Source organism: Hoplias malabaricus, chromosome 3, assembly GCF_029633855.1.
Source record: "Hoplias malabaricus isolate fHopMal1 chromosome 3, fHopMal1.hap1, whole genome shotgun sequence".
Lineage (NCBI taxonomy): Eukaryota > Metazoa > Chordata > Actinopteri > Characiformes > Erythrinidae > Hoplias > Hoplias malabaricus.
In genome coordinates, this window is record NC_089802.1 from 19,083,753 (window position 1) to 19,100,229 (window position 16,477).

Below are 16,477 nucleotides of genomic sequence, written 5' to 3' on the forward strand. Positions count from 1 at the left end.
CAACATGAGATGAAGAATCAAACTGCTCTGTAGTCCTACAATGGTCCCCAACATGGGTGTCCATGTTTAAAACCAGAGTTAATACAGAATCTCTGATGCATCCACACTGCTATGTGTCAGCAGGATGTCTGATTCATTACTTGAAGTAGCATTTTATAATTGGCACATTCAAATAATAATGCAGTAGAGATACACAATGAATATCAGTCTCGTACAGTTGTCCATCTGTGGCTCTGAATACTTTGATTGCCCTTTCTACATGCTGTTCTTTCATGGACCAGTAAATGATCACCATAGAGTAAGTATTATTTGGGTGGTGAATAATGGTAGAAACACTACAGTGACACTGACATAGTGGTGGTGTGTTAGTGTGTTGTGCTGGTATAAGTGGATCATACACAGCAGTGCTTCTGGAGTTTTTAAACCCCTCAGTGTCGCTGTTGGGCTAAGAATAGTCAACCAATCAAGAATATCTGTTCCACCCATATCTCTGATCCACCCAAACCTACACAACACTCACTAACTCACCACTACTACGTCATGTCACTGCAGCACTCAGAATCATCCACCACCCAAATCAAACTTACTCTGTGGTGGTCTTGACCATTGAAGAACCAGGTCTTAAACTGTAAAACTACCAAGTGCTCCTGTGTGGGCAGTGGAGCTGAGATATAATGAATAAATGCAATATGAAGACAAAGCATTGATGACTGGGAAAATGAAACAAAATAATACATGAATAAAATTCAAGATATTAATGTACTGAATATATAAATGCATTCATTCATTCATTCATTATCTGTAACCGCTTATCCAATTCAGGGTCGCGGTGGTTCCAGAGCGTACCTGGAATCATTGGGCACAAGGCGGGAATACACCCTGGAGGGGGCGCCAGTCCTTCACAGGGCAACACAGACACACACCTACCAACGTGTGTTTTTGGACTGTGGGAGGAAACCGGAGCACCCGGAGGAAACCCACACGGACACGGGGAGAACACACCAACTCCTCACAGACAGTCACCCGGAGCGGGTATCGTACCCACAACCTCCAGGTCCCTGGAGCTGTGTGAATGTGCCACCGTGCCACCCTATATAAAACAGATGTCAATATAGGTAATGCCAAGCTACTACACCAAACGTTGGCAACAGGTCACCAACAAACCTTCATGTGACACAAATCATGCTGCGTTTATGTCGTTGTAGGTGACATGTAGCACAGTGCAAGTAAACTTTGATGAACATAGCAGCATAGTGGCACAACAGATGCTCACACAGCTCCAGGGTCTTGGGATTGTGGCTTCAAACCCCGCCTTGAGGCACTGTCAGAGGTTTGGTGTGCTCTGCCTTAGACCTTGTCCAACAAAAGATATCTGGTTCTTGATTCCATTCAGAATTCTTGGAACCTTAATGCTCTCCAGAGTACTGGCCAGTGTTTCCACCAATTTTGATGGGAGCCAAGAATACATCGTCAGCTGGCTCCCATCAGCTGGACTGGCTCCCCATTCAGGGTGTGTTCATGCCTTGTGTTCTTGTGTGATTCTGGGTAGGCTCTTGACCCACCGGCAATCCTAAACAGCATGAAGTGATTACAGAAGATGAGTGCACGATTGAACGAATGAATGAGTAAATGTATGTAAATGTGACACCCCTGCTAATATACCTGCTTAATTTGTAGCTTTTTAACCATAAACTTAACAATCACATTTGTTATTTTTATTTTTTATGTTGATATGTATATCCCTCTGTATTTTTAGAGCCCCCAAATATTATTACATTCTGGAGCCAGGGCAGTAAATCCTAGTAAAAGCTAAATGTTTCACTAGAAATCTGCAGCAGTTATCTTGAGCAGAAAGCAGCTTGGTCAAATGTAAACAAATGTAACTTTCCACATGCACAGCCAGTATTTTTCCTCTATTAAACTTAAGACTTTAGACTTAAGAGATTTTCAAGTGCTTTTTAACCCACAGTTTCAGCAAAGACTTAGTTGTTGTTAATTCCATTTCATTCGCATATGTGCATTTATTTGTGTTGTCATCCTCTTATTTAAAGCTGTACTGTCAGCCATTTAAACACTGGTTACTTGCAGAGGCTAATAAGTCATTGACTGTGAAGTGTAGGCCAATTGCAGACACACCGACTTTCAGAGTCTTTGAGAGTATTTCTATTTGCTAAAACCTACAGTTCCTGACAGTGAACTGAGCACAAGACCAGACCTGCAGAGTGGATCTGTTCTTCCACCCTTTAAGCAGGCACATTTTGTAGTCTTCCTGTTGCCATAGCAAAGACATGAGTGACATCAGTGGTTTATTGTTCTCTTCAGATGAGATTCTCACATTATTTTAACATCTCTATGGTTCCCTCTGTTCTCTGTTGCTTTCTTGCAATGAGTAAAACAGTACTCACAGATGTAACGAAATTTGTAACTGCGTTTCACCAACTACATACATGTAAATTTCAAATCCACAAAAGTATTGGAATGCTCATATATATACTAATATTTAAATATTAGTAATGTATAGAAATAACTTTTAAATATGTAGAAAAAATTTGCATTTGTAAATCAAATGTTGTGAATGTGTGAACCAGTACCTCTCAAATGATTTAAAATGTGCCAAAAAACAAACTTTTTGTGAGGTTCCAAACGTGACAGTGGGATGAGGTGGAAATACCCATACATTAAATTCTCTTCTGCTTATGTGAATCTTTTGGCAGCAAAAGGAAAGCTTTAGCTGGACCAATCAGATTGCGTGGTTTGTTTAACCTATCAGAATTGATAGTTGAAAGATTTCCTATTGGTCCATCAATTGGCCGTCAAAACAGGGTCAAAAATCCACAACTGCAAAAAGAGAGGGTGAATGTGTGGATTTTTCCACCACATTGAAAAACTCTCATGGTCACATTTGAAACCTCATAAATGTTTGCTCTGGCATATTTTAAGCCATTTGAGAGGTACTGGTTCACACACTCACTACATTTGATTTACAAATGCAAATCTTTTCTTCACATTTCAAAATTAAAGAAAAAGAAAAAAAAGATATTTCACTAGCCTCAGCTTGGCAGTGTTATGCCTCTTCTCCGAACTCTGTCCTGCATTACATTCACTTCCAAGAGCTCTATAAATTTGTTTTAGTACAAAGAAATTGTTACCTTAACTGCCCCTGCAAAAACACCCTTAATTTAAAGCTGGCTACACTGCCTGCCACTTATGCTGTAGTCACTTTCTTTATGATCACTTTCTTTTTTTTGCCTCTTCTCTAATCAATTGACTTAAATACAGATGGTTACCAAATATTTGTGTGCTTACACACTGCAGCGTGCTGAGCTGTGTCTGTAAAAGATGGAAAATGCTTTGAGGTCAGAGAGGAGTTAAGCGACGGTAGTGATTTTGGGATGAAAGTATTCTTAAACCCCCTCCGCCCATTCACAGGCACTTCTGGTTTACATCTGTTTTTCAAAGACTCAAAGACTCCACAGGTTCACACACCTAAACACACACACACACACAGCCACACACACACACATTTGTTTTTATACCTTGTTTGGATGTCCCACAAGGTGTATTTCTGAAACTGATATATATATATTACCTAAGAAACATCACTTAATTTGTTAGAACAGCCGCTGAATTAAAGCAATTTATCTTTATTAGCTTCAGGGAAATATGAAGTCTTTTTAGGAAATTAAACGGAGGGGTCAGCAACTAAATATTACAGCTAAAGGTGCATAATTTAGCTTAAATATATTTGCTGTGGCGCAGCAGGTAGTGTTGCAATGACACAGATCCCGAGACCTGGAGTTTGTGGGTTCAGGTCCCACTCTAGGTGGGTGTCTGTGAGGAGTTTGATGTGTTCTCCTCGTGTCCGCATTGGTTTCCCCCCACGGTGCAAAAACACATGTTGGTAGGTGGATTGGTGACTCAAAAGTGTCCGTAGGTGTGAGTGTGTTGCCCTGTGAAGGACTGGCGCCCCCTCCTGGGTGTATTCTCACCTTGTGCCCATTGATTCCGGGTAGGCTCTGGACCCACCGCGATACTGAATGAATGAATAGGAATGAATATTTGCTGTGCTAAATTATAAAACAACCAGGGTTTGTCATCAGAGATTAAGGAAACATTCTAAGCATCTCAGTGCCAGAGATGTTCTTTGAGGAAGTCCATACTGTTTCAGCCAGTGGTCCCACCCACTTTCCAAGTACAGTTCATACCCCTGGATTGCCAGGTATGACACACTATAGTAGCCATGGAAGCAACCAAGCGAACAGAGATAATGTTGCAATTTAACAGACCTAAAAATCCTTGTAAAAAAATCTCACAATGCAGAGTTGGCTATTTTTTTCCTAAGCAGGTAGGCACTGAGATTCATGGTCTAGGGATGGGCATTTTAAGTCATTTCACCGTTTGAATATTCATATTTAGTGTTCTGTGTGCATCGGGGTTATCATGACAGTGAGTATTTGAGACAGATAAAGTCATCCTGACTAGTGCTAGCTAATGCCTTCATGCTACAACATGCTAATGTGAACTGCTATCAGTCACAACCTAGCAGCAGACTGGCCATGGCTGTTTGACAGCATTCAGTGTGACAGAAATTTATGTCAGAAACCACAAGGCTGACCTTTATTTACATATATTTGTATGTGATTTCTCTTTACTATGAACAACGTTTGACATGGTGGCATGGTGGCGCAACAGGTAGTGTTGCTGTCACATAGCTCCAGGGATCTGGGGTTGGGGGTTTGAGTCCCACTCCTGGTGACAGTCTGAGGAGTTTGGTGTGATTTCATCCCATGGTCCAAAACCACACGTTGGTAGGTGGATTGGCGACATGTCCATCAAAACATGTCCATGTGTGTGAGTGAATGTGTGTGTCGCCTTGTGAAGGATTCCAGGGTGTGTTCCCGCCTTGCGCCCAGTGATTTCAGATAGGCTCTAGACCCACCACAACCCTGAACTGGATAAGCGGTTACAGACAATGAATTCACTTTTGAGATCCGAATGGAGATACTTATGCCCATTCCTACCTCCATAGTTAGAACCCGTTTCAGAAATGTTTATTGAATTTTGAGACCGAATCAATGGATGTGATGAAATTTCTTTAGTGTAGGTTGATATTTTAGTAAAATAATATACACATTTCTGTGTAAATATGTCACTTCATACTTAATAACTGAGATCTATGTTACATTGGGCTGCACCAAGGAAGAACAGGCTACTACTGAAAATAGATGTGAAATACATTGTCTGTTAAATTCAGAAGATAAATGTTATCTGGGTCTAGAAAGCAGTAACTACAACTGCAGAGTGTGTATTTTCTGAGTAGTCGACTTTGGTTTGGGATGGCTTTGGTTAATGTAGCCAGATGTACATCTAGCTAACACTGACAGATTTATTAAAAATCCATGAGCTTGTTAATAATGTGCAAGAAATAAAAACACTGCAAATGTATACATTAGCTGAGCAACTTAGTGTAGTCATAGTTTACCTGATAGTTTACCATATTTAATTTTTGTTGCAATAATGTATTCTTTAAATTAATTAAAGTATTTTTCAGTGTTTTGTTCACAGCACCAAGAGTATTGTTATCGCCAAAATACCCTGAAATATTGTGATATTATTTTTGGACCATATCACCCACCCCTATTTTAAATGCTTTCTGTCTCTTTTACATATTTCTCATTTAATTGATTTAAAACAGTAATTATATTATTTAATTATATTACATAATAATTATTATCATTCTTTTATTAATTGTATAATAATTAATAGCATCACATTTTATAGTTTCATGAGTATCTTTGCTGAAGAAAATCCCATATCTTCATTTTATGTTTTTTTAACAATAGAAAAGTAAATATCTGAATCTTAAAAAGTAAAAATCTGAAATTAACTGGTGTTTTGAAACTTATGTATTAATCCTTCTCCTAATTTAATTAATTGAAGATGAGATGTTGTATGGACAGAGATGATTTGAAGTGTATACCTGTATTAATATTAACATTGTATGTTCTTTCTCTTTCTAGTCGTCTGACTGTACTGTAAGGAAACTCTCAGAGGAGCTCTCCCAGAAGGAGGTGCTGGTGCAGAAATTTCAGAAAGAGAAGGAACACTTGGTCGAATTCAGCCAGGTGGGAGTACAAGCCTAGTGGTATATAATGAAGAATATGAATGGCTTTAGAATCTTATATATTCTCTAAAGTGATTTTGTCAAATATAAAATTATATTTAACGTTATTATTGGGTGTTATTTAATTATTTTCGCTGTCATACAGCTCCAGAGCAACACTCTGCCTGTGAGGAGTTTATTCTTCCTGTTTCTGAGTAGGTTTCCTCCCACAGTCCAAAAATACACATTAGTAGATGGATTGGCTACTCCATAATGTGTTCAAAGGTGTGAATGTGTGAGTGTGTGTCATCCTAGGAAGAACTGACACCCCTCCTGGGTGTGTTCCTGCCTTGCTCCCAGTGATTCCGGGTAGGTTCCTGACCCCCATAACCGGATAAGTGACCACACTAAATCTAGAGGTAATACAGGTTTTTTTTTTTTTTTTTTAGCTGTGATAGCTATCATCTCATAGTTACATATTTACCCCATAATGTAGAGGCCCTACATGTTCCAGAAATGAACACTTTCATGATATGACGATTATTTTCATCTCAGTCTCAGTAATATTATTACATATTGTTTACTGGGAGTTTTTTTTTTTCACTTTTACCATCCAGCACAGAGCAGAAGTTGCGTGCCCTGGTTTCTGAATGGATGCAGAGACACATGCAGTTCTTAGCTCTAAAATGAAATTTCAGTGTCAAGGTCACGCCAGTGGGATGTTACATGTCCCAACAGTTTAAAAGCTGTTGTGTTGCATGCATCTGGAAGAGGAATTGGAGGTTGTTAATATTTAACAGCACATTTCCCCCTTGACAGAAGACCGGCTGGTTCTGTTGTCTGAAGAAGAGCTGCACAGGCCTCAGACCACTGCCTTCAGTGCATTTTGAATGCAGAGCAGCTCAAAATATACATTTATACCAACTTGTTTACCCGTCACGTTATACGAAAAGTTTCAGAACTTGGGGGGAGGTATATAATGTTTAATAACTCTTTGTTATTAGTATATTCAACTATATTGAGGGACTCAGCAATTCAGTTCATTTCTATATTAAAACATGACTTGAAAGAGAAGGCTCTGAAGCAGCGGCACCCACATCTAAAGTAACTGCCCATTGCTAACCGTCAGCTAGTAGGGCATAAATCCCCCTCAAGACTGGGAAGTGGAGAAGTGAAAGAGTGTTTTCTGATGTGATAAAGAAGAGCTGGAGTGTGCCAGAATGACCTTAGACCCATGTGCAACTGCTCCAGTGTGTCACATTCTGTGGAACAATGTTTTACAAACAGTATGTTCAATCAAACAGCAAATCAGCAATGGGGGCATTGTTAAGTTGCAGAATTCACTGATTATGAGGGGTGTCTGAAAAAAATACAAGAGGTCCCAGGCATATTTTTATTATTTCATCCATTCATTGTCTGTAACCGCTTATCCAGTTCAGGGTCACGGTGGGTCCAGAGCTTACCTGGAATCACTTGCTGCAAGGCGGGAACACACCCTGGAGGGGGTGACAGCCCTTCACAGGGCTTCACACACTCTCTCACACCTATGGACAATTTTGAGTCGCCAATCCACCTACCAACATGTGTTTTTGCACCATGGGAGAAAACCAGAGCACCCGGAGGAAACTCCTCACAGACAGTCACCCGGAGCAGGACTCAAACCCCCAACCCCAGATACCTGGAGCAGTGTGACAGCGACACTACCTGTTGTGCCACCATGCCCCCCTTAATTGTTACATGTATTTCTAAATTCTCATTTGTCTTTTTCTCTATTTAACCGTTTTTTTGTCCTCTAACATAAACATGAATCCATCATTGAGTTTGGAAAGACTCAGCTGAGGAGGTAGGAAAATTCTGAAGTGCCTGCTATCTATGTAAGCTCGCTTTATCCCATGTTTTCAGATTTAGTCAGACCATGGGTTATTTCACACTTTGTGGGTGGGTAGGAGCTCATAATTCCCAAATGAATGTATTAATGCACTCAGTGTGAATTTTTGTTTTTCATAATATATCCCCTTTTAAAGCTGGACTTCTGAAGTTGCCTTTCTCTATCAAGCTTTTGAAATCCAAACCACTGCGCCATACGTTCTCAATAAATTCCTGTAGTGTGCTCTGCCTATGTTGGTACACTTCGGTGCCTTGTAAAGAGCTGAAACTATACCATAAAGTAATGTGGGCCAGATTTTTATTTTTACTGTGCTATTGCTCTGTTTTCGGCTCATTGAGCACACTTGTGAAAGGATAGACCCCTTATTGCTTGAGCCGTGACAGGGAAAAATAAGTCATATGAATAAGATTTCAAGTTTGTTATAACTTATAAAAAAGGCCCTAGTCAAGGGTGCAATGTCATTGGTGTGATATTTGTTCTAAGGGTCTTATTCAGGTCAGATGTTTTGAATAAAGCCGGGAATTTGCATTGAAGGATTGTATCTGATTAAGCCGTCAAGCTGCAGACTTCCTCTGACAAACTCTCTGGTCTGAGGAAAATGAACACAACCCAGCTGTGGATCAAAGACGTCTGAGGATTTCGGCCTGTATCTGTTCCCCAGACCCACAAGCTCTGTGCTTTCTCGTTCCAGCAAGCCATCGAAGACTTACAGTGTGAAGAGGAGAAGGTGAACCTCCTGACCAAAGAGAAAGCCAAGCTGCAGGTGCACGTGGAGGAGGTGAATACTGCATTTAAATGAGTCCTAAGCCAATAATGTTAGAATTATAATTAGATGAGCCCAGTCAATGCTGATTTTCACATCAGAAGCAGGACTTGCCCAGAATGCATTGCAATGTAGCGCATTTTCCATAGCAACAGCGAAAGCAATGTTGGACAAAGCAGTTTATAAGTGTACACCAAATTTAAAAATCTTCAGAGTGTTTAAAGTGTAGACTTTCCATAGCAAGCTTAACATGCAATTTACCAAAGAAATCAGTTCAGTGGTATGCATGCTTGTGTTGGTGCATGTGCTTCAACTGACAATCCCACTCCTTTTTGCCCCTGCTCCCATTTGTATAGTGAATTTCCACTTTCCACATATAGATGCCGCACACTTCTGAATGGTTAATTTGTAATTACAAAGTTATTAGCAACACCGCAGGAATTGCGAACATGTCTGAAGCCATTGTTTTCTGTATGATATTCATTTCCATTCTGTCATGAATTGTAAAACTGCATTGTGAAAAATCAGCCATATTGCGCATGCTTAGCTTAGCCACTTTCAAAAGCGAACATGTGTGACCCTTCTGTGCAGTCCGGTTGTGGGGATGCGGTAATGAGTGAATGAGTCACTGGTTTCTCGCGGCAACGTCTGAAATATCATGTCTCGCTGCTAATGATAGCAAAACAATTGTGTCATTCTTCCCAGCCACACAGCTTGTATTTTGCATTATTGTGAGTGAAGAGGGATGTAAACATCTGCAGGAGTTCTGTAAAACATTCTGAGTTCTCAGTTTTGATGTGCGTTAATGCGGTGGGTCTCAGTTGGAGTATCAGCTGGAGCAGGAGAGGAAGCAGCGGTCTGAGCTGGAGAGGAACAGGAAGAGGCTGGAGGGGGACAGTAAGAACACCATGGAGAACCTCAGTGAACTGGGCAAGATGAGGGCCAGCCTGGAGGAGCTCATAAAGAAGTGAGTCACTGAACAGCCTCTTTCTCACAGCATGACATCAGCATGTGTACCTTACACACCAAAGGCTTCAGAAGGAAGTTTGCCTAGCTTCACTTGAGTCCCATGACAGATTACACTGTGGATGTTCACCATGGCAATAAACAACCAATAATCATTTGGATGCCCTAATAATTATATGTTAAATATTTTATAGGTCTATTTTTTTTAGTTGAGCTGTATTTAATAAAGTCATCACGGTAAAACTGGAACTGGCTTCAGACACATATATTTATGAACAGAAATAGCTTATAGGCCTTATTCTTTGCATATAAATTGCATTAAAACACTAACACATACAAAATGTTAACAGCCATTACTTAAAGAGTCCCTTATACATCCAGCCCTTGTAGGTTTTCAAAAGTACATTTCCCTTCACTACATCTTTACAAGGGGTAATTGTAAAGCAATTTTCATATTTAAACACAGGATAAACTCCAGAGAAACTCTGGAATATCAAGTTTGGAAATTTTGCTGAGTCCTTGCACACATGCAGTGCACTGTGTGAGGTTTTCTCAGAGTAGGAAATGTGCTGCGTGCTTTAGACATAGAAACTCTGGGACATTAGCAGCTCCGTTCACACATTCACTCAAACTTTACCTGGGGTCTTTACTAGGAGGCTAGGGGGACTGGTGTTTGCAACATATGCTTCTTCCAAGACATGCTTATTTGCAAGCTGTTATTAATGCAATGCCATTAAACCAATGTGACAGAGAAGAAACGCTAAATGCCAGGATCTGCCACATTAGCACTGTAAGTATAAAGAGGCAGGCCATCCTACACATCCAGAAAGCAAGGCCGATTTAGCTGTAGAAAACTCCCAGCCTCAGATGGCTGAGGCATCATCGCGGTCAAACACAGAATCTTCAGATGATAGGGCCAATGCTGTGCCACTCTGGAGCAGACCAGAGTGTCTCTATATTGTCATCACAGAACTTAAAACTAAAAAGTAAACTAAGCATAATGTAATTTGTTAAAGGTGATGTTCACAATTTTAATCAGAACATTTTTTATCAAATTTTGAACATGTTTCCTCAGCATTTGGTAGCTCTCCAATCTAATTGCATGCTTGATGTGGGTCTAATATGTTTATGAAGCCCCAGTATCTGTAAATGGGTAAAAAAACAAAGTGTCTATGCTAGGCTTCCTCTCTCTCTGCTCATGGCAGAAAAACAGCATTTTGGATGTTTTTAGACAGCATAGAGCCTTCCAAACGTTGAAAATCACGAATAGAGATGAGGAAACACTATTCTTGCATCACAGGTGAGTAATAATGACCTTAACAACTCAAGTAACAAATGAGTTTCTGTGGTTATTCAAATAGTGAATAAAACATTATAGACAGACAAGTTAAACTTCAGCCACATACACCAACAGTATTTCCCACCATCATAGACGTTCCCTTTAATAATCACAGCACGTGTAGATCTATGTAAGTTTTTTTAAAGTCCGGAAGAGTGGCCTTAAGAATCTGCAAGGTTTAGAGAAGGTAGTGCAGAGAAGGTTTTTGTGTGTAAACAGATGGAGGATGTAGATGTCCTGGTTCTACAAAAAAAAAAACAGATGTTTGGGTGCTTTGTGACGGCTATAACCTGATATGTACTTGGAGCAGTGTTATCTTAGCTTTGATGAGTTAAAGCCCTACAGGTTCTTAGGGATGTTCAGACTTGTTAGTCTGCGTTTATCATATAGGACCCACAGAATCATTCAATAAGCAGAAGATCCCCAGAACAAATAAAACTCCCTCAAGCACACCACTGACATAAGTAAGAAAAAAAGAGACTTTGATATGGATTTCTCATTTAATGGGCAATAAACAAAATGACAGTGGATATCCAATATTTCTTCATGAAGTGAGGGAGATTGCACTCCTCTTTTGCTTTACTCTAGATACACTAGGATATTTCAGCAAGAGTTTGTTAAACTTGGTGAGGTCAGGTACTGTGTTCAATGTCTTTTTTACATTTAATGCAGCTTAATATAGCTCTTTAATATAGAGTTCAGTAATTATAACAGGTGTCTACATTAGAAAATGATGCCAACTTCTTTGGAACGTGTTCCTGGCAGGAAATTCAAAATGGGCATATATAAAAATGATGATGATAATAATAATAATAATAATAATAATATATTAGCATATAAAATGATATTTTTACTATATTCAAATTATATTGGGTATAAATGATTTACATTTTGCACAATGTAACTTTTCTGGTATATTTATGAAACCTTTTTGTTCTAAGCCATGTTTTTATGCTACATGCAGCTAGAACTCATTACTCTATATTACTCATTACCTCATTGCTTTTTGACATCTGACTTGGAAAGAAAACAATCAAAACAGCCAACAATTGAGAATTCCTTCACAGAAAATCAGCATAGGGTTCTTGAAATGTGTCTATGTCATTAACATCAAATCAACAAGTCTGTGGCCAGAGAAGTACTGAAGCAACTTTCTCTAATTCTAGATAGGATTTCTTTAGAAGTCCATATACACCCTTAAATTTAAATTAGCTAAATCTGTAAAAGTGATAATAACGTTCAGTGATTTGAGAAAATTAAAATAACAAAGATCACTCATTTGGCCCTTCATTGGGAGATCATTTTCAAGAAAACACAACTGTCCTCACTCTTTCTGGATGGTAGGTTGTCCCTATTTCTACCCTAACAGCTATACGCAAGCCAATAAGTGTGTCTGTTAGTTGACATAACAGATCTGGGTGGTTAGCTCTCTCCTGTAAGAATGCTGAACTGTAGTAGTGTTGTGTAGTGTTGGCTTCAGTGCTAAGTGTGGCAGCATGATGTGAATAGGGGAGTTTTAGCTTGCTAATGGGTGGAATTTGGCAATGACTGAATTTGGAAGACAAAAAGCATTAGCTTGCTAATTGGTTACTAACAAACAATAGCTTTCATGGAAGCATCCATATTTTACCATCTATGTAACTCAGCGTTCAGCGTCACTACTGTGCAACAGGATCCAACCTGGAATCACTGGACGCAAGTCAGGAACAAACTCTGGATGGGAACCAGTCCAGGGCATCACAAAGTCACGACACTTTGCATGGTCTATCCACCTCTATGTCATGTGTTTTTGGACTGGAGCACCCGGAGGAAACTCGGGCAGAAATGGGAAATATAACACCGAAATCCTCACATAAAGTGACCTGAGGCTGGGTTTGAACCCAAGACCCTGAGATCCTGGAGCTGTTTAGCAGCAACCCTACCTGCAGTACCACTGTGCCATCTTGAACTCATTTCAAATGTTGTATTAGGTGTACAAATATATTTGAAAGCAGCTTTGTAACGTATAATTGTATTTGAAAATTCAAACATTTTCCCACTCCTTTGTCATTTTATGGTAATTGTCGCATAATAATAAAAAGGATAATTGTTAATTGTCATTTATTAAAAAAAAAAAATCCAACACACACACACACACACACATATATATATATATATATATATATATATATATATATATACTACATTTGTGACATTAACATCAAAATCACCATCTTTAAGTCGTCTGAACCTAAACACACCTATTTTTCGTGTACAGTATTATTTATGTATTATATTGTTTCTGGTTTTGAATATGGACTTACATTCACTGTTGCTGACTGACAAGGTAACACGCACCGTATTCCCCTTAATAAAGCTACTTTCTAGCTAATAGAAACCTGAAGTGTTACTATTAGTATATGTCCAAAATTCCTTACAAGGATTGAGATATAAGACTGAAATATATATTCCAGAGCTGTTTTCAAAAGTAGGAGTAGTATGAGATGTTCGGACGCCTCTATGTCACCAGTTAACAGGAGCTTGAGAAAATTTGAGCTTGAATAAATCTGTTTGCGTTGACATGCAACATCTGACTGACATTTTAATAATCTTGGGGATCCCTTTCGCAGACATAGCATTCAAACCATATGAAATACATCTGCTAATTTAGCCCTGGTCACATCTCTCTCTTTCTCTTTCTCTCCCTCTCCCTCCCTCCCTTTCTTTCTTTCTGTCAGGAAAGATGTGGAGATTAGTGCCACCAGCAGCCGGCTGGAGGCTGAAGAGGCTCTGAGTGCGGGACTGCAGAAGAAGAATAAAGAATTGCAGGTGAGGCCTGTGGGAGTTGAGTGCGAGGGGAAGGGTGGGGGGGGGGGGCATTCCTGTCTTTCAACACAACTAGGGTCCTGAACCCTGATTTGTGAGCCTCCTCCAAGATGGCAAAAACATCCCCAAGAACATGGGAGGCGATAATGATCTCTCTAATGTAAAACCCCATATTGGAATGTGAGATATGCTCCGAGGGGCTCCTCCAGCCACCTTCTGGATACGGAAGACCTTGACGGAAGACAGGTACAAGATATATATTCACCAACAAGAAAAGTAGTGGATCATGCCTCAGGTATGTAAAAGCAATAAAAGCCTTTGTTAGTTTAACCTCTGTCTCTCACACTGTGTGCTGTGAAGGTGTGACACACTTTCTTTTTTTAAATCTTGTATAACAAACAGACCCATGTGTTCATGTGTTTTCTTTTTGATTTTGACATGCTTTAATGGAGCTTGAATAAGAACAGCAGTTACAGGATCAGCTGCCAATTCCACAGATAAGATAAATTACAAACATGCCCTGATTAAGACCTTACAAGGTACTGGAGTGATGTTTTTTATTTTTTTTTGAGTGTTTTAAAGGGGCGTACTCAGTGTTTCAAACTTTCTGCTTAATTCGTTAGTTAAATTCCCCCCTGATCATGGATGAAACACCTAAAAACTTGTCTCCCCATGTTTGCATGGGTTTCCTCCGGGTGCTCCGGTTTCCTCTCACGGCCCAAAAACACACATTGGTAGGTGGAAAGTGTCCGTAGGTGTGAGTGTTTGAGTGAATGTGTCAGTGTGTGTCACCCTGTGAAGGACTGGCACACCCTCCAGGGTGTGTTCCTGCCTTGCGGTCATTGAATCTGGGTAGGCTCTGGACGGACTGTGACCCTGAACTGGATAAGCGGTTACAGATAATGAATGAATGAATGAATGAATGAATGATGCAAGAAACTCAGGTTATGTGAATTTGCACATTTGGAACATAGCCGTTTGGAAGCAGAAATTCTCAGTCATTATATTTTTTCACTCGTGACACATCTTCAAGTATAAAATACAGACATGTTAACAAGGTAAAGCATTGATTAAATCACTGGAGGAGTAAAATAGGTTTTTTTGTTTGTTTGTTTTTTAAATGTTTATTTCTAGAAATGGTTCGAACACAAAGTGTGGCATTAGGGACAGACATATGAAGATTACAGTATATAAAACACTGGTCCATTAGGCTCAGTTTTACGGCCTCTCCATTGAAAGAAGAAAAAATGTTTTTGTTTTAATGGTTGTGTCAGCCCCATTATACTGGCAGTGAAATATTTACACTTTATTCTCAAAATTATTCTGGCTTTATTGTTGGAACTTTATTCTTTTAGTAATCCTGACTTTATTGACTTAATTATTCCAGCTTTTTCTGAGAATTTTATTCTTATATACAACAACTTTAAGGTCATATATTCTCCAATCCTCACCAATACATACTGGATTTCCCATTACTTCTGAACTTTGAGTTGTAATAAAGGATTCAACAAGACACACAACACACAGATTCATAGAGAGTCTGTATGATACAAATTGTGTGTAACAGATTTTAATACAGTACCTCCCTGGATCTCTGTAGACCCAGATGCCTTATCTTTAAGGTGGCATGGAGAACATAGAGGCTCTTTGTCTGTGAGAATGCAGCTGTAATGGGATCCCAGTGTCAGCAAATGTGGATGTGTTTTCACATTTAGTTGAGGCATTATCTCTATTACACAATGCCAGCTTTATGGACCACTCTCAATTAATCACAGCTTAGGTGGACATGGAAGGCAGAAAAGCTAAGCTGGTTTGACAGGAGCCCCACCGCCTTGTTATTGCTCTGCATCAACTGATCAGACTTGTTCTGGTGGAGCCCTTTTTGTTTGAGATGTCATTGAGATATATTCTGACCAGACTCTGAGCTGAGCGAGTATCCCTGGTAAAACATTCACTGACACCACGCTAAAATCAAGCTGGCATTTGATAGAGCTGTATTATAAGCACTCTTTACAAAGTACTGGGTTACCTGTGTTTTCAATTTAACACAGTATAAGGGTGCTTTGAATCTACACTATTCAAATGTGTCAGACAGTTGCACATCACATTGCTGTCTTTCAGTTTACTTCTTTCATCAAGAATTGTGTTGATTCATATCCAGCTTACTGACTATACAATATTTGGATTGAGAAAATTCAAAGCATCATTGCAGCTCCTTAATCATCAGTGAATCATCATGGCTGTTCCTCCTTAAAACTAGTGTTCTTAACTAGTTCAATCCTAGACAGAAAATATCAAATTTGTAGTAAATTATAAAAAATAATTTAAAAAAGCAACAATTATTGTGCAAATTAGACTTTCTTACCCTTAAATTTGACCAGTTTCTGCAGATCTACAGCCAGATTTTCTTTGTATTTTCTTTCAGGCAGTTTCACTACAGCTCTGGTTGTTTTAAACTACTGTGGATTTAAGACTGGCTGCAGTGCTTTTTTGTTGTTACCTGATTTATAAAGGTCAACACCTTTGCCATTCATGTCCTTCAAAGGCATTCACAGATTGGTTTAATCTTGCCATGTTGATGAATGACTAAGAGAGTTTGGTATCTGATTCATC

The 16,477-nt window shown here is 39.3% G+C and overlaps 1 protein-coding gene across 3 annotated transcripts in view; it reads left to right on the plus strand.

The window, feature by feature from the left end:
• The window catches only part of LOC136690753 (myosin-16), a 73,749-nt gene that overhangs the window by 26,721 nt on the left and 30,551 nt on the right, over window positions 1–16,477 (plus strand). For all 3 annotated transcript variants that reach the window (XM_066662715.1, XM_066662714.1, XM_066662713.1), the window contains 4 exons: window positions 6,021–6,125; window positions 8,683–8,769; window positions 9,576–9,721; window positions 13,777–13,867. In XM_066662715.1, the coding sequence (XP_066518812.1) occupies window positions 6,021–6,125; window positions 8,683–8,769; window positions 9,576–9,721; window positions 13,777–13,867 (429 nt within the window). The remainder of the gene's footprint in view (window positions 1–6,020; window positions 6,126–8,682; window positions 8,770–9,575; window positions 9,722–13,776; window positions 13,868–16,477) is intronic.